Source organism: Lacerta agilis, chromosome 4 (genome assembly GCF_009819535.1).
Source record: "Lacerta agilis isolate rLacAgi1 chromosome 4, rLacAgi1.pri, whole genome shotgun sequence".
Taxonomy (NCBI): Eukaryota; Metazoa; Chordata; class Lepidosauria; order Squamata; family Lacertidae; genus Lacerta; species Lacerta agilis.
The window spans coordinates 93,667,477-93,691,449 of record NC_046315.1 but is presented as its reverse complement, the minus strand read 5'-3'; the positions used below and the strand labels follow the sequence as shown (position 1 = coordinate 93,691,449).

General features: G+C 43.4%; 1 protein-coding gene across 5 annotated transcripts in view; it reads right to left on the bottom strand.

The window, feature by feature from the left end:
• Nucleotides 1–23,033, bottom strand: part of KLHL1 (kelch like family member 1) — a 142,386-nt gene extending 119,353 nt beyond the window's left edge. For all 5 annotated transcript variants that reach the window (XM_033147989.1, XM_033147990.1, XM_033147991.1 and 2 more), the window contains exon 1: nucleotides 22,525–23,033. In XM_033147989.1, coding sequence (XP_033003880.1) covers nucleotides 22,525–23,033 — 509 coding nt within the window. The remainder of the gene's footprint in view (nucleotides 1–22,524) is intronic.
• Between the last annotated feature and the right edge of the window lie 940 nt (nucleotides 23,034–23,973).

Genomic DNA, 23,973 nt, shown 5'->3' with positions numbered 1-23,973 from the left:
ATCCTAAGCTCCAGCTACGTTACCCTGGCTTTATCCCTCAATTGTGTATTTATCCACATTTTTTGACACTTAGCGAGTCACGATAATCAAAGTAACCATCACATAACTTTGTTGTTAAGAATATATCTTTTCTGAGATCAAAGTAAATCGATTGACTTTTCTTCCTCCAAAAAGGTTTTTAGCTACATACACAAGAAACTTCCACAATTACTGACCTGAGAATTTACTTTTCCTGAATTTTAATTTTAATTTTAATTTTAACAAAAGTTGACTTAAAAGTTGACCTCAGGTGCATTGGTGTTTGTATGCTACTCTACAACCAATTAAGCTTTTTGTACAACTTCATATCATTTTGCCAAAAGACTAAATACATTTCTTTGTCTGAAATACGTAACCCAACTCTGATTATGTGCACCAGAAATACACATTTTATTGCGTGCCCAGGCACAGTCTCCCCCCAGGAGCCAGACCTCAGATCAAGGAAAATGCTTTGGGGTCGACTGCTGGTGGTGTCAGTGCAGGCCCCCTTTTATCCTTTAGGAGTGGACTGGAGTGAAGACTGCTCATTCCCGGTTCGCTCCTCTTGCCCCAGCCCCCAGACCGCTGCGGATTTGAAAAGGGTTTTTTGACAGGAACCCAAAACAAACTCCGCGGCGACCAAGGGGTGGGCAGAGCAACAGTCAGCGGAGCAGCGTGGCTGCTGGAGGACAGTGGGGCTGCACGCCAGGCCACAAACCTCGCCCACCGCCAGACCCAGTGAGCGCATATTGTTGAACATAAATGCCTCTCAATCATTATCAAATGTGCCTGTTTTCCAAAAAGCTTGCATCAAATCAGATATGTCGATAGCATTTTTAGCAAACTTTCTTTCTCCTGGTTAAAACCCATTTATTAACACAAAAAATGAAGGCCTTAAAAGTTACTAAATTGGCAAGCAGTGTGTGTGTGTGTGTGTGTGTGCGCGCGCGCGCGCGTGTGTGTGTGTGTAACTGACTTGCTCTCAAAGTTTGTAAATGTTGGCTAATAACATAAAACAGGTATTGTTGCCAGTTAAATCTAATTTGTTCTGTTAATTCACTAGGAGGCCCTCATTAAGATCCATTTCAATTAGGGTTTAGGCCATGTTTTGTAATGGGAACTGTATTAGTAACCCGTATGTTGACCTCTGTCGGGATAGAAAAAGGGAAAATGTGTTGCTATTAATTCTGCTTGATCTCACGGCAGCTTTTTCGATCATGGTATTTTTTTCTGGAGCGGCTGTCCACCACACTGCAATGGTTCAAGTTTTACTTGGATGGTTGTTTTCCATAGGGTTGTGCTTTGGATAATGTTGTTCAGACCTCCGGAGTCTTCAGTGTGGGGCTCTGCAAGATTCCATCCCCCCACCCCACCCCATGCTGCTCATAGTAAAGTCGTGAAAATCTCTAGAACGGGTAATTGTAATATATAGTTCAATACAAGGAAAGTGCAACAACTTAATATTAAAGAGCCTGAAAGCTTCTGTTTACTCTGTCTCTGCAATTTTTGTCCCCGTGGCTGTCTGTTTTTTGGTAGCTCATAGTAAAGTGGCAGGAACAGCCCGCCATCTATCACTGGCCGCACTCTACCAGGATGCACAGAAGATGAGGGGAAAGGGTGCAGCAGCTTTCTTGCTTGGCCTTGCAAGGGATTTTCCTGATGTGGAGGGAGGAGACGGAGGAGATACTGGGCATGCCAATAAAGCCTGACAATTCATGACAACATATCAGTGGTCCGTTACAGGATTCAATTTCGGAACTAAATGGACAGAGTGCGAACAATAAGGAGAAAACAAGATATTATTGCAGAGAATATCAATATCATGAAGATATTACTGCAGAGGAACCTGTGACCCATTCACATGCTGACATCAAATAATGTACATGGTACCGTGCAAAAGGTTCCTCTGTTTCTTTACCTTTCAGCTATGGGGAAGCAGCACAACACTTTATCCCAGTTTCCTAATTCCAGAAATTACATTTTCTGGGTGGGGGGGAAATAGGGGAGGAGTCTGCAGGGTTTTTCGCACATCAGCCAAAAAAGTATATGTAAAGCCATCTCCGGTTTGTTTGTGTGTGTGTTTTAATAACACACATTTCTTATGAGCAGGTAATTAGATCTAATTATATAATCCTCTAGCTAGTATTTTAATCCAGTCTATTATGTTTATGAAGTCTTCTTTATTGATTTTTTTTCTTGTTTTAACTAAAGGGAATAGCAAACAGAAAAGGATGTAAGAGCATTATAAAAACAAATATACGCCAACACCCTAGGGATTTCTTCAAATCTTTTTCTTGTAAATAGATTTGAAAGAAAAAGATGTGCTATTTTGATTTCAAGAGGGAAAGGCAAATCACTTTTTTCTTCAATGAAGACAGAGAAATCTTATCCATGTAAACACTTTATAGCAGGCTGTGTAGCCCAGTAGTTTCTGCTTAAGACTGGCACACGATCTCATGTAGAGGTCTTTAATACTCTCATAATTGGCATGTAACAACAACTGATGAATTTCTTATTTCTAGATAGCATCACACACCTTTCATACAAGTCTTTCACTTAAAAACGAAGGACTGACTGCTTAAATGCTGAGACAGGCTTTGGCTAGGGATTATAGCTGAGTGGTTAGGGGTTTGCTAGGAAAGGCAACACAGATTATTTCCCTATGCGGAAGGACAAGATCCGAGGAAGGGTCTAGAAGTGTTTTAGTGGCTGCCGGCCACATGACCCGGAAGCTGTACGCCTGCTCCCTCGGCCAGTAATGCGAGATGAGCGCCGCAACCCCAGAGTCGGACACGACTGGACCTAATGGTCAGGGGTCCCCTTACCTTTAATACAAATCAACATTCTAGTAGAAATCAGTTTAATTACAAACAAGTTTAAAGTGGAAGTTTTAGGCACATTCTTAATTATTTCTCATTGAAACTATTAAGTTTTAAGCCCCATCTTGTGTGTTTAAATAAAATTCCAGTTTTGCACCCAACATGCCTCATCCGTACTCGAAGACCACCAACACCAGCAGCCATGGAAAAGTCATGGGATGTTCCCCACCCACTTTCATCGATAGAAGCATCTTTAGGTCTACACATTTGAAAACTTATCCAAGTTACTATGCTTTAATTGCAGGATTCAGGAGCAGGACCTGCTGCTTAATAAGGGTTTCAAAACATATGAAACAACCACTCGTGTTTTAATACCCTAATTAAACATATTGTTTCCTTCTCCCTTTCCGCCGCCATCCAACTGCACTGCAGAGAGCAGGACTGAACTCTCCATCCACCAGTTAGGGACTGTGAAGTTTCCTGCAGAGAACGTGCTGGTCAATCAGGGCAGGACTGAATGCTTTGTTCACCAGCTGGTGGGCAGAGGCTGCCTTCCCCTCCTTCTCACTCCCACCCCAAACACCAAACTTTTAACTGATAGCTAAAGCTGATCCAGCGATGCCTGAACCCAATCTGTCTGAAGCCCGGATCCTCAGAAACTGCCTCAATTCAGTTCAGGATCCAGATGAGGCGCAAAGCCCGAATTTGTAACACCTTGGTACATTAACCTTTCTCAAAGGTTACAAATGAAGCAATGTTTTGAGTGCTTTTGACCCCAAACCCGAAGTCTTTCACTGAAACCAGTTTGTTGTTAACGGAAATATTAACCATTTTAATGCTTTCTTCTGTCTGCGTAGGAAATCTTCAAAACATTTGTATTCAGCAGAAGGGGTGAATTAAACTTTTATTCTCAAATTTAAAATTTCATATGCTTTAAGTTTATTAAATTTTAATGTGAATGTGGAGATTCTGAAATGCTCACTTTAATAGAGAGTAGCTATATATCTCCCAGAATAATAATAAAAAGCCCTTTCCCACAAGTCTGACTTACAGGCACCTTCTCATTCTTTCCTTTCAAACTACTTTTCATAAATGCATGAAAAAGTCAAAACAAATAGATGTAATCTAGGAGTTCATATTTGTACAAACTTTATCAAAAACCTGACTGCAAAAAAATATGAAACATGGCCTGCGTTTAAAATCTTCAACAGAAATAGTCTTCGCAGGTTGTTAATTTGGGATTGTTTTCATATATCAATAATCCATGTTCCTATAAGCAGGGAATTCCAGACAGCTCTAAAGCTCATGCACACTCTGTTTTCTTCACCTTCCAAGTCTATCTCATATTTCTTCAATCTTGAGTTGGCTCTGGGAATGTGGATTCACGATTAAATGCCAGTTGTGTGTACCCTTCTACTAAGACTTACAGTGCTTTTCACTTCCGAGCATTCCAATTTAGATATGCTACCATTTAAAAGACAGGCGTGCCTGGCGTGCTCTGGTCCATGGGGTCACGAAGAGTCGGATACGACTGAACAACAACAACAACCATTTAAAAATATATATATTACAGAATGAGTAATGAAAGCAATACGAGGAAGCAGTTGCAAAACTTTTGTAACATTCCAAAATTTTAATGCCTGGGTTCCCGGGCATAATGTGAGGGAAAGGACGTTGGCAGGCACCACCTCTGCCATCCAGAAGGGAGAGACATCAATAGGCTGTCTTGTCAGGATGGCACAGCTTATTTCAACTTTGCAAGTATCTCCTAAACCTACTTTCCCCCGTCTGCTCAGTAGCATATGTCTTTTATTGCAGGGGGAGGGAGTCCTAAGCTTTTTGTGCCTGGCCCATTACCCAGGATCAAACCACAGAGGTGATGATATCCTTTGATACCATTTGTGAATTAATGATACTTCTGGAGTGCCTTTGTAACTGGTAGCCGACAATCCCTCATCCTAAACGAAGGTGTAGGAAAATGCCACTTTTTGAACAATATAGAGAGCTACAGTGAACAAGAACTATAAGACGCTCAAGTTTTCAGTTCTCTGCACTTCACTAAACATCCTAGCAGGTATTCCGCCATTGTCTATGCACAGTGTATTCTTAACTAATTATGTAGGTTTGGGGGTTGTCTGTCTGCATGGTGCCCCGAGTCCCTTCCAATTGTTAGGATCCTGCATCTGTGGTGGGTAGGAGGTAAAGCAAGCTCACCAACCCAGTCCCTTTGTCTGGGCCAGACATCCCCAACCTTTGGCCCTCCAGATGTTTTGGATTACAATTCCCATCATCCCTGCCCACTGGTCCTGTTAGCTAGGGCTCATGGGAGTTGTAGGCCAAAACATCTGGAGAGCCGCAGGATGGGGATGCCTTGTCTAGGCAATAGTTGTGAATCAGAATAGTTAAGCACCACAATTAGTATAACCAATGAAGTTTCTCCGTGTCATGGGGCAAATGGGTGGGCTTTCCCCCTCCCCACCTGGCTGGTAGACAGAAGGACAACGGAAGAGTAGCCAGTTGTGAGAGAACTAGGCAGAAAAGCAGGCCAGGAATCTGGAGGTAGACACATGCTTGATTTGTGCTGGAATCCAAGGCTGTGACTAAGGGAGAAGCAAGATGTGTTGGGGTGTTAATACTGTGAGCCTCTCCATCATAGGCTCGTGTTGTATATATGTGCAAATAAAACAATGTAAATTCTAAAGACACCACAGTCTCTGCTGACCTTCTTTCCAAGGAAACCAAACCCTGGAAACCCTGGAATCTCTCTGCTTAAGACAGTGGGAGGCGTGTAACACTATGCATACTGCATACCAAATGGCATCACTTTTTAATATTTGCTTAACTGAAAAGAAACTGAAGGCAAACAAAGAAGAGGTTCTTATATTCCCTTGCCACTTTCTTCTCCCCTGATTACAGTTTCATTTTGTAAACAACACAGGGCCTAAAGAATTCAGTGCTTAATTTCTTTAAAAAATAAACCTAATAATGCAAGAGTCCCAGCAAAGGCAAAATTGTTCAGCTCTTAATGGGCTGAATTACTCATCCCTAAATGGCTTGGTTCCTACACATCATATGGTCCGATCCTATGCATGTTTACTGAAGTAAGTCTATTGTGTTCTGTGGGCTTACTCCCAAGTGTACACAGAACTGCAAATTCGGAAGCTGCTGTAGCAGATATTGGAAGCTGAGGTAGCAGAATGGTTAAGGGTATGAGAAATGAGTTCCAGACTCAGATCTCAGCTCAGCTATAAATTATCCAGGTGAACTTATGCAAGCCACTGATATGTTGACCTGGATGCTATGTTTAACTTTGTCCTCAATATGATCTATCTCCATGTCACAATTCTTTTTGCCCCATTGTAATGGCTCACTGTGTGGACTGTCCTAGCCACATGGATACTTTCCCAGTATCCAGCATTGACAAAAGCACTTTTCATATGATCAGGAAGATTGGCATTGCAATTGCTGGAGAAATTGCATCAGGGTAAGGAGAGTTGCCACAAGGACAAGGGTTTTTTTTTGTTTTTATTACATACTTCTTTTGGGGTACAAGCAAATTGTCTGAGCAGTTTATTGCAATATTAAAGCAAAACACCAACAAATTCATAGAGTTAAGGGGGGAAGCAATCAGCAATAGGAAAAAAAAATACATAAAGGCCATGTTAAACTAACAAACTAAACCTAACACAATTTAAAAGTCCTACACTATGAAAATGGTCCACCTGGAACTGAAAGGATAATAGAATCAGCATCACTCAAGGATCCTTGAAGTGCATGTTCAAAACACACAACACAGAAGACATTATCAGAATCTTCACCTAACTCATTTTAGCCAGAAAAGGGACTTGAGGGAGGGTAGCATATACGGTAGTTCTCACGTGGTCTGACAGGGATAGGGAGCTGAAATCACTCCATTGTCATGGTCAGACCAATTTCTGGATTTGCTATGGCTACTTCTCCCTATAGTGGTGGGAAACCAGTTTAAAATGCCCATCCACGGAGACTTATGGAACCCGCTGGATTTCTGCTTTTCCACTGGAGAGAACTGTCGATCCTGCTGAGCCTCTGGAGCTGCTGAATGGAGACATGAAATGGGCTATTTATTGGCATAAACACTCATGAGAATCCTCTCTGCTATGGAGCTTGTTTTGATCCCTGATATACCAGGGACTTCAAAGTGATGAAACAGGATGGGCAAAGGCTAGAGCACAACTGGTGGAACGATTGCACTGAAGCCCACCGAATGCTGATTAGAGTGCATAACTGTCTCTACTATGCAGTGGTGAAGCTGCCAAAGAAGGCCTGTCTCTGTCACTTGAGGCACAGGTAGTTTCAGTGGATGTAGTAACGATCTTCAGTCCAGAAACCTGTTCATTTTCTTATCTGAACAAAGCCATGGTTTGGTTTGGCTTAGCATGTCAGTGCTTAATGTCTAACTTTGCAAGGCTTTTGTTAGTATTATTACAGTATCTAGGAGACAGTTTGTGCATTACCTTGAAAACACACCCCTATGGTAATAGCACGTTTATCTACGCTCAGTCAGGGGTCAGCAACCTAATGCTCACGGGCCAGAAGCGGCCCGCGGAGGTCGTTTGACTGGCCCACGAGCCACCCCTGAACCGAGCTGCCCGCTAGCATGCTGCGCTAAACAGGTGCGGTGCGGGGACTCGCTTCCGCGGCACCGGAAATTGCATCTGCACATGTGCAGCCGTCGAAAAACGCGGGCACACGTGATCCAGCCCACGGAGAAATCTCCGTGGGACCAATCCAGCCCAGGCAAGATAAACCTTGCTGACCCCTGATCTACAGCAGCTGTCCAGCAGGGCCATCACCATGGCATGGGGAATCTCTTTAGTGTATCATATGTAACAGTCTTAAAAATTCACCTCCTTTGCTCTTCTACTGACATGTGCGGTCGGGGCTGAAGTAGAGTCCAATATATTTCTCTGAACTCCCTTCCTGATATATCTCAACTGCATGATTTATGGCAGAAGTGGATTAACATCCATATTATAAGATCTGTTTTTTTGTTTTCCTTTTACAAAGCAAAAGCATTTACCAGGATCTTTTACAAAAGTGAAAACATAGCTAATATTTGTTAAATGCACAGCCATTCTTCCATAAGCTTAGCACTCCTTCCATGAATCTGAGTGACAACAGGCACTGGTTGTTTCACTGGAAACTGGCCAGCATCAGTAGACTGCAATCTACCTTCTGGCCATCCATGATTAAGGCATACAACCATATTATTTTAGTTTTATACCATTTAACTGCAACACTCAAAGGATCCCTTGTGTTCATCATCCCTAGTCCTTCCTTCACAGATCAATTTCCACAATTTCCTGGGAACAGAGAATGGTTGCTATACCAATTTAAGTCTGTAATGTAAATATACCACTGGGGTTCTAATACTCCTGAATGTGAACTTATATATAAGTAAGTTTAATGTTTTGTCTGGGACAGCATTTGTTTCACCAGTACATGATCCTTTAAATCACAGGCATCCCCCAGCTCCTCTTTACTCCCAATAGGACAGCAGAACATCTTGAGGTTTAAAAAAAGGAAAGGAAAAGGAAACTGCGGTATCATAACTTTAAAACGAATCCGATTGAAAAGGTAGAAAAATAATGGCAGTGCTGTGGAAGAGGCTTAGTGTAAGACACAATATTGCCATTTTAACCCAGTTATAATATTTTTAATAGACTTGCTCTTTCACATATCAGTCTTCTGTAACTTAATTCCCAATGGCACTAAATCCTATTAAGTAGGTATCAACACAAAAAGTGCAGCAAGGTTGAAATATGTTCATAGACAGCCATAATAAATTCATTCAAAAATAATTATCTACTTGATAAACAGGTCACACCCACAGTTTATTTACCCATCTAAGGTTGACTGGTGTATAAATGATTGGTAACTGTCAAAAATAACTGCACTGAGTACAAACACCATGGACTCAGCTACATTGGCAAAGAAAAAGTGCTTTATATGAGTTGTTCGTGCATTCTAACACTGTGACACCAGATGGCGCTGTGGAGTTCCATTTTTGCCAACCCAATTTCTCATACAAAGTTTGCAACGTGTTTTATGGAAGCTCTTATTTGATGGGTCTAGATCATGCCCATGTTTTTAAATTGTAGCACAAGGAACATACATTCAAAAAAGCATATCACACACACAACAACAACAACAACAACAACAAGTGAAAAAACACATGTCGTTGAGTAGACCTAGGGCATCCAGTATCAAACTTGACTTTTGTTCACATTGCACTCACATCACAATTCATAGCTGGACATAATTAGCAAGAAGCAATTTCAGCTGGCTAGTTTCCACTTGGATAACTCTTCCAAAAGCACCTAACCACCTTATCAGAATCCAGGCAGAGTCCCTGGGAGTGTTGATGGATGATCTTACCCATCTTAGTGCTACTTCCTGTTTGTCTCCCCTTCTCTCTCTCAGCAACAATAATTTCTTTGGCAGTCCATCACTGGATACCTGCCACTTCTCGCTACTTAATGCACTATTCTTCAATTCTCAGCATCTCCCTTCCCTGTCTCATTCCAAGCCTGCCATTTCTGAATCTGAAGCAGTCAGATCACCCATGTGTTTCATTTATTCCTGTAAGTGTTCAAAACATATTTAAAATTTTGACTAAACGTTTTCAATCTTGATCTATGCCCAATGATTATTTGTGAAATTTGTATACGGTACTGTCCTTCCACCCAGCAGTCGGTGGAGGGTGAGACAATGAAGGTGATGCTAATCGCCTGTCTTCCCAGGTGTGAATGTTGATGCCATTTCCTTAGAGGGAGGGGTGGGCAAGAGCAGCTCAGTATGGTGCAGGTGGAACAACAGCAGTAGCAGCAGATTGGGAGCTCAGCAGGGTTCAGGTGCAGCAACAGCAGCAGGAGAGTCAAATCGGGGCCCTACAGTTTAGAGCAGGGGTATGCAAACTAAGGCCCATGGGCAGGATCAGGTGCAATTGCCTTCAGGATCTGGCCCACGGACTGTCCATGGATCGGCATGGGGATTCTGTTCGCTCAGGCTGCGCCATTTTCCCTCCTTCACACACACCGTGGCGGCGCCTCCTCCCTCCCTCGTCCTGGCTTTTCTCCGCCCTGCCTAGAGGGGGAAGGGGGCTGGGTTGAGTGCCATTTTAAGCATCCCCTCTCCGGAGCCAGCCCTTTCATGCCGTTCATCTTCCCTCCGCCATTGCTGCCACCATCCTGGTGCTCCTATGGGCCAGAGAGCGAAGCGGGCTCTGTCTACCCAGAGAAGCAGCAGTGGCGGTGGCGGCAGTGGGGATGGTGGCGGCAGCAGTGGTGGTGGCGGCAGCAGCCCCTGGGAAGGTAAGCACAGCGGCTTGGGCTGGGGCTGGGGGGTGGGAAGGAGGACTACTTGCCCCCCTTGCCTCATCTTCCAGCACCCCCCCCAGTGCTTCTCCGACCCACCACAACATCTGAGGGACAGTGGACCAGCCCATGGCTTAACAAATTTGCTGACTCCTGCCCTGGTTTACAGGCTAACACACCTGCACAATCATAACTTTACCAAATATAGAGAAATATGAAGAATCACATACTGGGTTGGAAGCAGACCAGCACATTTGTGAACAGAAGGGAATAGGTTACAACTGAAGTTCCCATGTAAAGAATGAGGAAGGAATTGATTACTGTTGGTTTTGTCTTCCTGCTACAGCCTCCAGCACCACCTCTAAGTAACACTTCCCACCCATTCCAGAGGCAGGTAGGTAGCCGTGTTGGTCTGCCGTAGTCAAAACAAAATTAAAAATTAAAAAATCCTTCCAGTAGCACCTTAGAGACCAACTATAGTAAGTTTGTTCTTGGTATGAGCTTTCGTGTGGAATTTGGTGGGAGACATGATATGTTTATGGAAGAGACGGTACGCTAACATGAAAGAAACTCCAGTGAAACTATTTTTGTGTTGAACAATCCTTTTTTAAAGTAGATAAATCCGCCAAATAATGCTCCATATTTAACAAACAATGCTCCCATGTAAACAAATGCTCCCATTGTTATGAATTAAACTGATAGTCACCTAACCCAAGGTTTACAAACATGCTTTAAAACATACAAAATTGTTGGAAAATGTTTGTTAAATTCTGACGGCCACTGCAGAATACAAAGAAACAGAAACTCAACAGCAAACCCAGAACAGACATGTTACAGGGCTGCAGTCTTAGAAACAGCATGCATGTGAAAAAGGTGCAGCGACGGTATGTGAAGATTTAACAAGAATGAGCAACTTTAACAGCTGTTTAGAAGAGAGAATTTTAGCAGGTGTAGCTTGTTTCCTGCTCTACCTCTTGCTACCCTGGGCTCCACATAATATTACTTGCCCTGTTCTTCACCCCACCAGCCAAAACGGGCATCATCTTGAAAAGGAAGGACACAGATTTTTTTTTTAATAAATCCTGACTTCTGTTTTAAACTTAATGCTAGGAAAGCTTATAGCGAGAGTAAGATTTACAGTTGATCCGCATTTAATCACAGTGATTTTAATGGGATGGAAACTGAGAATCACAATTGAATCAACTACCTGTAAAAGCATAGCCAAGACTTTACTGTGCCATAAAACAAATTTGGGATGGGGGTAAACTACACCGGAGCAATGTCACAAAATACAATATCTGAAGAAATGTGCATGCACATGAAAGCTCATACCAAGAACAAACTTAGTTGGTCTCTAAGGTGCTACTGGAAGGATTTTTTTAATTGTTAATTTTGTTTTGACTATGGCAGACCAACACGGCTACCTACCTGTAACAAAATACAATGTCATGCTAGTACCACATGACTATTACACTGGCACTGCAAGTAGAAATACCATCACAAAAATATAGGGACCAGAGAGGGTTTCCTGTTCAGAGGAAGGACAACCCAACTTTATGTTCTATCTTTATGTTCTATGCACCTGAGAAGGACAACCCAACTTTATGTTCTATGCACTGAGAATATACCCATCCACATGAAAAGAAAGTATTGTTCTCCTTTTGCTATAATGCAAATTTTGAATAATGAAATGAGTTCTGAAGTAAGAACAAAAGAAAGCACCCAACCCAAGCAGTTCAATGGGGATTAGTCCAAGCACAAGGATGCAGAAATCTAACCGGTTCTGCACCTCCACTAGCTGCCTTTATAAGTCTGCTTGCATTCAAATCCCTAGTGTAGAATTTGAATGCATTTTCTTTTTCTTCAATTTTGAAAGCTGAAATTATGGAGAAAAAACTTATTTCAGGTTGTTTAGGAAACTGCTAATAAAAACATTAAATTTATCAGGGGCTGCAATGTACTGAGAAAAAAAACTTTCCCAAAGAATCTCTATTCATGGTCAAAGATTCTTATTTATAAAATGACACCTGTGTAGAGGCTGAACTAGTAGCTTAGCTGGTAATTAGGCAGATGGTACATAAGAGCCTTTGTTCTATTTTAAACTTTTATTTCTTTATCCATTTTATGATTCGGAAGAGACACTTACAATCCTTTTTTCTAAGCATCTTTGCTGGGATATAAATTTCAATGTTCTCGGTTTCATTTAATTCCAAGCAAAAGGTCATTAGGACTGGGGTATTACTATAATAAGGTTATGGGAACAGTAGAATTCCATTTATTTAAAGAAAGGGGGATAGGAAGGAATTGGGTTGTGAGATGAAAAAAAAATGCACTGTGACTGCATCAAAAGAAAGATGGAAGCTCACACAAAATGAGGACGCATAAAATGGCAATTCAAATGTATTCACAGAAGTTTTCAGCAATAAACAAAAATGTCAGTCCTTTGCATAAAAACCCTCCAGAAAATGTTTTGCCTACAAACGCAATACTCCAAACTTTTACTCTGTGATCTGAATCCAAGTGAAGTGAAACAGGATTTCAGCAAGATGTCCCCAATGTCTCTCGGAATGAATATCCAGCCTTTACAAGTTCCCATTGTTGCATTAATAAGGATTTTCCAAAGCTTGTCTCCTAACTTTTCAAGGAGATTATAGAAATCTAGTGTAAAATAAGGAACTAAAAAACAAACAAGAATTTTTTTAAAAAAAAAAATCCCTCAAATACGTAGACGATGCTTCATTTCTCTGAACATGTGCTATGGCACTGTAGGAGTGGGGGAGGAAAAAAAGAGTACCAGGGCAGATACCAAGATAGGTTCACCTCCTGGCAATAAATATCCAAGGCTGTATAGGTTCACTGATTAATCTCAATATTTACGCATTTCGTGACACCATTACCTTTGCTAGCTAAAAGACCAGAAAATAAGTAGCATGTTACCACTGTGCTCAGATTTTGAGTACAAATAGAATATTGGGTTTTTGAGTTACCATAATATAATTTTATTCATTTGTTCATTAAATTTGTATACCATCCTTCATCCACATTTCTCATAAGAACGTAAGAGCCTGCTGGATCAGGACAACGGCGTGTCTAGTCCTCTTCGCAGTTGCCAGCCAGGTGCCCAAATGGGAAACTTGCAAGCAGAAGACAAGCATAAGAACCCTCTCCCCCCCCCGCCTCCTCTGGTTTCCAGCAGCTGGTATTCAGAAGCATTGCTGCCTTCAGTTGTGGAGGCAGAGCACAGCCATCAAGGCTAGTAGAGTTCAATAGCCCTCTCCTCCATGATTTTGTCTAATCCTCATTTAAAGGCATCTAGGTCGGTGGCCACCACTGCCTTCTGTGAGACTCAGTCCCATAGCTTAAGTAAGGATTGTGTGAAAAGGTGCTTTATTTTGTCAGACTCGAGACTCGCAGCGTTCAGCTTCAATGGATGTCCGTGAGTTCTAGTGTTACGAAACCGGGGGGTGGGGGACGGGACTTGTTTCTAATTCCTTCATCCACGCCATGGACAATTTTCTAAACTTCTATCATGTCACCTCTTCTCTAAACACCCATTTTCTCTAAACTAAAAAGTCCCAAATACTGCAACCTTGCACACTGGGTCAACATCCTCTTTGAGCTATCTGCTACATCCCTAAGGTCTCGTTTCTGATCAGTCACCGCCATAGCTGTCAACTTTTCCCTTTTTTAAGGGAAATTCCCTTATTCCGAATAGGATTCCTTGCAAAAAAAGGGGGAAAGTTGACAGCTATGGTCACCGCCATCTCAGATCCCATAAATGTATATTGTGAAATTATTATTATTATTATTATTATTATTATTATTATTATTATTATTATTATTATTATTATTATTTGCCTTTACATGCATCACTTTACACTTGTTTACACTGAATCACCTTGCCGACAAAGGTCCATATAGTTAAAGCTATGGTTTCCCCAGCAGTAATGTATGGAAGTGAGAGCTGGACCATAAAGAAGACTGATCGCCGAAGAATTGATGCTTTTAAGGGGGAGATATGGCCAGTCCCAGGAGACTCTTGAGAGTCCCATGGACTGCAAAAAGATCAAACTTATCCATTCTTAAAGAAATCAGCCCTGAGTGCTCCCTCGAAGGGCAGATCCTGAAGTTGAGGCTATAGTACTTTGGCCACCTCATGAGAAGAGAAGACTCCCTGGAAAAGACCCTGATGTTGGGAAAGATGGAGGGCACAAGGAGAAGGGGACGACCGAGGATGAGATGGTTGGACAGTGTTCTCGAAGCGACTGGCATGAGTTTGGCCAAACTGCGGGAGGCAGTGGAGGATAGGGGTGCCTGGCGTGCTCTGGTCCATGGGGTCACGAAGAGTCGGACACGACTGAACGACTGAACAACAACAACACTGAATCGCATTTGGCATTTTATCACCTATGCACTGAGTCTGGAGCAGCCCTTTTGGAACTCTTCACAATCACTTTTTGTTTTAATGACCCTGACAAATTAGTAACATCAGCAAACTTGAGCATCTTGCTGCTCACTCCAAATTCCTGATCTTTTATGAACAAGTTTAAAAATGCAGGTCCCTATATTGACCCTTTCAGTACTCCACTTTCTACATCTTTCCATTTGGAGAACTGTCTATTTATTCTTACTTAACCCTGCAACTTAACCAATTTGGGATCCTCAAGAGGACCTCTCCTCTTATTATTTGACTGCCAAGTCTAAAATAAGGGGGGGGGGAGGCATAAGCTAAGACAATAATTGTAAGTCAAGAACTCAAAGCTTCAGGGTAAAGCAATGCCCAGTTACAATAATAGACCCTGCAATCATAAGTGATTTTGGAGATGTTGCATTCATACTACAGATTTGGGCAGCCTTATAATCTAATAAGCAAAATTACAGTCCTAATGTAGGTGAAAACCTGTAAGATGTGACATTCTTACGTGGATCCTATGCGTGTGATTCTATCTTTCTCTCTTCTCTCAAAGCCCTCCTTTTCTGCATTTGGGTTAATTCCTTAGCCTGCAATCCCAACCACATTAAGTTAGGAGTTGTTGGCATCTGTCTGTCCTGAAAGAGACACAGGTGTGCACCTGCGAGGGCGAAGCCAAGCTGGTGTGTTAGCATCACCGACGTGACCTCCCTGAGGTGCAAGCCTGGGCAGTGTGTTTGGGAGGTCCTGGGCTGCCAAGATGACAAGACAAAAGATGACAAGGAAAGCAGAGCAATATGTTTGCACCACCATGATTTGAATGATATTCTCAGATATATCATTAGGACACTATAAAACTATACAGTTCTGCTATAGGGAGTGCTTTCAGCTGCACAATGAAATTTCCCCTCTCTCTTATCTCCGTACCTGCCCCCACCCTGCCATGCACATCTTAAATCTGTTCCAGAGGGTTGTGACAGGGGACACACACACACATATAATGTATTTAGGAGGTCTGGAGAGAACCCAGGGATAGGAGAGGGAGTGAAGTTCTGTTGTACAGCCCAAAGTGCTTGAACTAGCAGAAGTATCAAGCTTAATAACGCCCTTAAAATTTACCACCATGGTCTTTGATGGTAGCACTTTTTCTTTAGCTCTTCTTGCACATCTCTGTTGTTTATGTAGCATAGTTGCTGTGTAATGAACCATGCTCATTGATAAACACACTAAAAGCTTATTTCAAGAAGATTAAACATTTTTCTTCCACAGCTGAAAACGCCACGAAATTATAAAGCGGTTGCTGTCAGGCTAATTCTCATTTAATGATCTGCCTACCTCAGGCAGGTTACGCAATCTGGATATATTGCTACACTGAAACATTTAACACAAGAATGTCTTTTGTTTATAATATAAAGCCTAAAAAATCCACGCAAAAGAGTGATTGCACTTGCAATTTTATTTACAAATACTGTACCAATGCAGGTTCATTAATTAATAAACAAGAAAATGTATAAAACACAACTAAAATTTGTTAAAGCACTGAAAGAAATGCAATTAAGTGATAGGGAAGAATCCACTGATCTCAATCATTGTTAGCTGCATTCTACTCTTCTGATGCATACACAGGTACTTTAAAATTTGCATTAGTTGATCACAAGCTGTAATTACGCTCAATGAAGGATACTTTTAAAAAAGAACACCAAATATTGAAAACAATAAAGTTAAGCACTTCCAAACTTTTCTATTAAAAAACAACAACTGTCAGATACAAGAAGGTCATGCCAGGGAGAATTATCAGCGAGAACTAGTAGCATGGACTCCACCCCACTAGATAATATGACAAAACCAAAACATTTTTACAAATTAATATGCAGCTTAAGTGAACGCAATATTGTTAAGACTCTAATAAGGTAAGGCAAAACAAGAATACAGTGAACTCCAAAGGGCAGCCGAGACAGAAATATGGCTGAATCGTTTTCCTTGGTCATTCAAGTTCAGGCTTTGTTTGACTGTTTCAAAACATTTTTTAAAAGAAAACTGAGTATGATATGATAAAGCCACAGTTCATTCTTGTGTAGAAACTCAGGGCTTAACTATAAGTTACATTAATAGTTTTTTTAATAACATGTTTGGGACTGGCCATTTGTTGTTGTTCAGTCGTGTCCAACTCTTCGTGACCCCATGGACCAGAGCACGCCAGGCACCCCTATCCTACACTGCCTCCCGTAGTTTGGCCAAACTCATGCTAGTCGCTTCGAGAACACTGTCCAACCATTTCATCCTCTGTCGTCCCCTTCTCTTTGTGCCCTCCATCTTTCCCAACATCAGGGTCTTTTCCAGGGAGTCTTCTCTTCTTATGAGGTGGCCAAAGTATTAGAGCCTCAACTTCAGGATCTGCGCTTCCAGTGAGCACTCAGGGCTGATTTCTTTAAGGATGGATATGTTTGATCTTTTTGCAGTCCATGGGACTCTCAAGAGTCTCCTGGGACTGGCCATATCTCCCCCTTAAAAATCCTTTCCTCTGTTCTCTTTCCTACAGAAAATCCCCTCATGTTTCTGTGCATCAGGTGCCCTGTGATGCAAACAGGACTTCTGGAGACAATTAGCAGCATTAAAGGGCAGGGTGGCAAGGGAACCAGCCCAGGTAAAAGGTAAAGGGACCTCTGACCATTAGGTCCAGTCGTGTCCCACTCAGGGGTTGTGGCGCTCATCTCGCATAACTGGCCAAGGGAGCTGGCGTACAGCTTCCGGGTCATGTGGCCAGCATAACTAAGCCGCTTCTGGTGAACCAGAGCAGCACACGGAAATGCCGTTTACCTTCCCGCCGGAGCGGTACCTATTTATCTATTCGCACTTTGACGTGCTTTCGAACTGCTAGGTGGGCAGGAGCTGGGACAGAGCAACAGGAGCTCACCCCGTCGCAGGGATTTGAACCGCCGACCTTCTGATCAGCAAGCCGTAGGCTCTGTGGTTTAACCCACAGCACCACCCATGTCCCAACCAGCCCAGGGAAAGTGTTAAAAGCACTTCCACGTTGCTTTTAAGCACAGCCACAATGACTCTTAAGAAAGAGTGGTGACCAATCCTTTAAAAAAAAATTCAATAGATAAGGTGTTATTTTGAAGTTGCTGTAAATTTATTGGCTAGTTTGGACTCTATTTCTTATATCCTGAAGTTGTTTGGTATTTAACCAGAGACAGCAACAAAATAATGAGACAACATACAAAAAGCTGTATTATATCCGCACCCATTTCCAGCTTTAACAGCCATGGTATTGAAGATATTATTTAAGAAATAAGAGAGAAATGAAGTAAAAATGAATCACCCCCAAGCTTTTCCCTTGATCTCAGAGTGGCCACTGAGATTATCATTCTACAGAAACCTACAGTACAAACCTATACATGTTTGTTGAGAAGTGAATTCCATGGCAGCTTTGATGATTTTAAAATCCTAATGATTTCAACTGGAGGGTCAAGTAGGTACTTGGATCTGTCCCCCAGTGAAATCAAAGGAACTTAAAACTTTGGCTGGCATTTAACCTATGTATCCAACCAGGAAATGAAAAAGAACACTTTATCATATTTTTTCTTCTAAATTCCCATGCCTACAGAAGAACCTCTCTTCAGGTTTGAAGCTTCCAAACATGATTGGAACTTGCTGGTCATCCAAAAAAAAGGCTTCATTTCACTTTTTTTCTGTTCCTTCCATTTTGCAGAATCACCAGTATAGCTACAAATTCCCCTGATGCTCCCAAAGTAAGAGAACTACATGAATACCCACAAAACTTTTCAATAAAAAAGTCAAAGTGTATGAAATCAGTTTCTCCACTTCACTGCCTTGAAACTGATTCATATATCGTTATACGCGCAAATGACTGCTCACACAAGCGGACCACTCACGTGAGCAGACTAGTAATGGGCCTGAGATCTCACACAAGTTCCCACCTGCCAATTCACATGAGCCTGTCCCATTCTTTCCAACAAAGAGCAAAGCATCTTTTCCCACCCACTGCCTTTTATCTCAAGCACTCACTGCCACTTTCTCTCTGCTTGCCCAGGTTCCACAATGTGTTTGTGGCTTGCTGGCTTGCTGGTTTGTTTGTTATTGCATAACTCATTAGGTGAGCACCTATTTTATGCATGTCCTTAAACACAGTAACCGTCTTTCCATCTGGCATTTTCCAGGCACTACTTTCACCCATGAAACCCAAAGGATGGCTGGGACTCCTCCTCCTACAAATAACACTGTTCTAACCTGCAGTTGCCATGAATGTAAAGTACTCCAAAACGTTCCCAGAAATTTGCACCGTAATTACATGACATCAGTTTTTGGTTTCTCATTGGTTTTTATTTGGGAGGTTTTTACCATCTAAAAATATACAGCAAGTTTCTTCCTGCCTGATCTAAACATTACCTCTCCTGTATTTTTATTCAATATACCATGGTAAGCGATTTCTCTTCCTAACACCCAGAATATGAAGGTAAAATAAGGTAATACAGGTGTTCCCCTCCTGTATTCAGAGCAAAGATACTTGAATAACACAGAAAAAATGACTAGACATACAAAAGCGGTCCAGTTTTGCTAAAACAAGTAGTACTGAATCAACAGCTTTGAACTCCAGGAAGTTCAGAATTTTCCCATCTATGTCCTTGGTCATTTGGGGAAATTCAGTTGTTTATCTAGAATCGTGGAAGGATAGCAACTAAGTGCAGATGCAACAATCTGTTGATAGTTTTGTGGCAAATACTGTACATGGATAGTTTCACAGTTAAGATTACCACTGGAGAATTTGGGCAGCATGCAACAATTCCCCCAAATCTAGGATTTTGCATGCAGCATTTAAGAAAGGCATAGACCTACTAAATGTCATCACACCTCTCTGAACTCCAGACTTAGCAGTGAAGCGAATTTAACAAGCGTCATATCCAGCAAAAACCACTGATCTCATGATACAAGCAGACAATTCTTTAAGTGTTTGAGCTCTTTAAGATGGGAGCTGACAATTCAGTTCCATCTTGGTTAACTGCAAGGCTGAAAATTTAGACCCCTGCCTGCTTGCCTTCCTGTAAATCTGAGTGGCACCTAGAAAGTTTTTTTAAAATTTCATTTCTGTACAAGTTTGGTACCTCAACATTTGATAGATGTAACCCAGCCAAAATGAAACACTTAAGTTTTGGTTTTAACAGAAGCACATCTAAGCATGTACTCTTGTCATTCAAATGACAGACTTAAAATGGCTTAACTTTAATTTGATCATGCCTGTTGACAGTTAGGCATATTCTTAACAGCCCTGATTTAACATTCAGGCACCCCAGAAACAGAAAAAAAAACTGGGGCACATTAAAGTAAGTAGCAGATGAAATAAAGTTTCTGCTCTGAAAGCCTTACATACTGAGAGAAAGGAAAGCACGATCTCTTATTGAATTAATCAAAAGGAAATGCAAACAGAACACTTCATCTGACAAAACGGAAAGAGTGCAAATACTTGTGAAGCTCAACACCAAACATATTTACTCAGAAGTTCCATTAATGTCAACGGCACTTGTCTGATGTACTGCAACCTTGCTCATGCTCCATCTTTTTGGGACTGACTGACATGGACTCCAAATGTTTATGGAAACTTTGAGGGTACCACGCGGAAACGCAGCAAACACTGGCTACATAACTTTTCTATCTGAGCCCGGGGCTTTAACTGAGTAGTGGATTTTGAATATGAGCCCCATACTAAAATGCTTGGGAACCAAGACTTTAATAACTTTTGGGACTTCCAGCAGAAGCAAATAACCTAGTAGAACAAGTTCAGAATTCATATACTAATCAGTCCAATCTTTAAACCTTCAGCAACAACATGTATCTTTAAAATGTATCTAGAATATGAGCTAGGATGTTAAAATTCATTACCTAACTCTAAAATGAGAGAACCAGAGTTCACGTTGGCACCCTTTGTCCTAGAAGTATAAAGCCTTTATCTTCATCATCTGTCTCCAAACTGACTGTGGCTATTTGGTATGGCAGAAAGGCATTCTACATACATTCAAACACACCCTTCCTTACATGATTAGTTCATGTGTTCCAGACTTATGTCCTAACACTGGGGGGGGGGGATATGGGGCAGGACCCTGCTTGAGTCTAGCTCAAATTAAATTCTCTGAAGGTATTGCTTTGAAGTATCCTTCAAAGGCAATTGGCAAGAGCAAGAGAGATTGATATCAAACTAACCAAATCAACTTGAGATTACAAAGTTTTGTTACTGTGATCCCTGTAAAATGAAGACCTCCTGGATGGTCCTCAAGCAGCATGATTTTAACAAAAACCTTTGCTGTAAAACTCACCGAAGAGAAAAGAGAATTATATGCCCTCTTCAGCAAATCAGCATTGTCACAGTCCATCCAAAGTTAAACACTTTAGATTTAAACGGGAATGATTTAAGCATGTCATTAATTCTCACTGAAAACAACGGCACTAAAAGTGCATGCAATCAGCTGGATTGTTTACTAGTAGCCTATATGCTGATCCCACTGCAGGGTCCATGCAGAGTCAGAAATAACTGCACATGCATTTGGAATGTGGTGTTCAGTTAACACCAAGTGCATGCAATGGATTTAAAACCATGTGATAAAAGTACATGGGGCAAAATGGAAAGTTCCTCCGGTTATTCATCTGGAATCTGTTTAACTCGAGGCTCCATGTCCACTCCTACAACTTTAGAAAACTGCAGATTACTCTTCCTCACTGACTCGGTATCGTTTGGGCTGTTACACTGGCAGATTTGAAATAGCATTTGCAGAGGGGTGGAGAAATAAGTGCAATTACTCTTTGGCATGGAGGAAAGCCCCAGAGTCTTGTGGCACCATGAAGGCTAAGTGCATGATCCATCAAAGATGAGTAATTTTAAGAGCCACTGGTGTTAAAGGGAGGGTTAAATGTGCATTTGAACTCAAAGGGATATGCAGCCCTTTCCTACCCATCTTTACTCAAGTTCTGCCAATTTCCAAGTCTTGAAGGCTGGGATCCGATGCATGCACGGAGAGTAAGCATCACTGACACAGTAAACTGCCAAGGAAGCAATCTCGGGAGTGAGCCCCACTCAGTTCAGCTTCCAAGGGAACATACTCAACACCCAGCTGTTCATTTCAAGGAAGACGCTGCAGCTATGCAGAGTGGAGGAGAGTAGGTTCAAAGGCTCAGAAGTCTCCCAGAGTTCAGCAGGGCTTACTCCCGACCGAGAAAGCATGCATGCGTCTGGCAGAGGTGGGCTGGGAATGTGCCTTATTTCGTGTCACCGTCCAGTTACCCTATTGCAGGGGTGGCCAACTTCCAAGAGAATGTGATCTACTCCCAGAGTTAAAAACTGGCAGTGATCTACCCCCTTTTGGGGGGTTCAGGTCAAAAGGTCTTGAGCTTTTTTGCAGGAAGGAAAGTCCTGTTTTGGGGGGTTCACGTAAACGTTGTTGAGCTTCTTTAGGGAGGAGGAAAGTGACATTGGGCTTTTTCTTAGGAAGGAAGGCCCTGTTTTTGGTGGTTTAGGTCATTTTAGGAGTGCAGGGCAAAGATGTTGAGGTTTTTTTTTTTAGGGGAGACAAAGTTTTTTAGCTTCTTTGGGGGAGCCACTGATCTACCGGCGATCTACCACAGACGTCCAGTGATCTACCGGTAGATCACGATCTACCTGTTGGACATGCCTGCCCTATTGCAAAGAAGATCAAGGGGGCAAACATGTGAGATGAACTCTACCGTAGAGTGGGGGGCGTCGCGAGGGTGCAGCGCATTAAAGAAAACAAAAACCTACAGGGGAAGACTGTGTGTGTGTGTGTGTGTGGACACCCCTCTCTCCCCAAATGCAGCCTCGCAAACGCCTCGTTTGGCCAGCTGCTCCCCCTGAGCGGCAGAAGCCCAGGTGGGCTGTACACGGGTACTGTACCTGTGCGCGGCCCCTTCACCTGTTGCCTGGCCTCCGCCCTCCAGAAAGGGCGCCGCCGGCTCTTCCTTGACCTCGCGCAGCACCAGCGTCTTCTCCCGCTCGCGCGTAAACTCCCCCGGGCCGCCTCGGCCGGGACCCCCCTCCTCCAGGGACTCCACGTAGAAAGCGGTGCGAGGGGCCGGCTGGCGCCGCTGCTGCTCGGCCAGTCCATGGAGCCGCGTGGAGGGCAGCAAAGTCCCGTTGAGGGGCGGCGGGGATGCAGCGCAAGGCGGCGGCGGCGGCGGCGAGGACGACGAAGGCGACGAAGAGGAGGCAGCTTTCTTCCAGAAGGCGCCGCCGCTGCTTCTCTCCTGGCTCTTCAGCAAGCGGCTCTGGCTCGGCCCCCAGTGCTCGAAGCTGCTGTCCTGCTGCAAACAGCCGCCGGCCGGGGCCGCCGGGTGGCTGAACAGTTTCCAGCGGAGGCGCAAAATGTGCTTCACGTCAAAGTCCTTCCGACCCGAGTTCGACATGCTGCTTTTTTTTCCGAGGCCGCGGAGGGAGACGAAGAGGGGCGCGCGGCTCCGGCGAACGGCACCGGTGAGGCTGGAGCGCGGCGCCTAATACGCCTCCGAAGCGCGGCGCTCGCCTCACGGAGGAGGGAATTTCCGAGGGGGGAGGAAGGAAGGGGGCTGAAAAGAAGAACGGCACAAAAACCAGAGGTAGACCGGAAAAAAGGCGGCGGCGGCGGCGGCGTCCTCAGCGAAGACAGCAATGAGGAGACAGCTGACGGAAGGCTGCTCCAAACTGCGCGGCTGGAGAGGAGAAGGAGCGAGCGAAGGGTCTCCTTCCCCAGAGCGCACCGAGGGACTGGCGGCGGGGGGAAAGCGCGCGCTGCTCTCGTGGACGAGGCGGTGGGGGAAGAGTCCTCCGCTTTGCCCCCCACCCTCTCAGCCCTTTTCCGGGCTCAACGGCGGCAGCTCCGGTAGGAAAGCAGGTGGCTTCTTCTTCTTCTTCCTCCTCCTCCTCAGCAGCCGCCGCTTCCTTTCCTTGGCGCAGAAGTGTGGAAAGAGCCCGGAGTTATTCGCTCCCCTCTGGAAGCCTCCACTGAGCGCTTCTCTGAAGGGCTTGGGGGGGGGGAGAAGCGGCGTCGAAAGTTGCGTAGCCTTTAAGGGCTACTTAAGTCGGAGCGGAGAGGGGAGGCGGCGCAGCTTCCCTCGGCATTGGCATATTAGCTCTCTTTCTCTCTCGCGCTCACACAGCTGTCAAGGTCCTCGCCGAACCATTTTCTCTCCACCTCTCCAGCGCCTCCCTCTCTCCGGCGCTGTCAATAAAGGATGCAGATGTTCAGAGGAGCCTTGGGCAGCGGGAGATGCCAGATGACCCCAATTTTAACGGTCACGCTTTCCATGAAAACGAGGCGGCGGCGGTTTTTAATGGCAGGATCTTACGGCCCCTTAGAATCGATGGGAT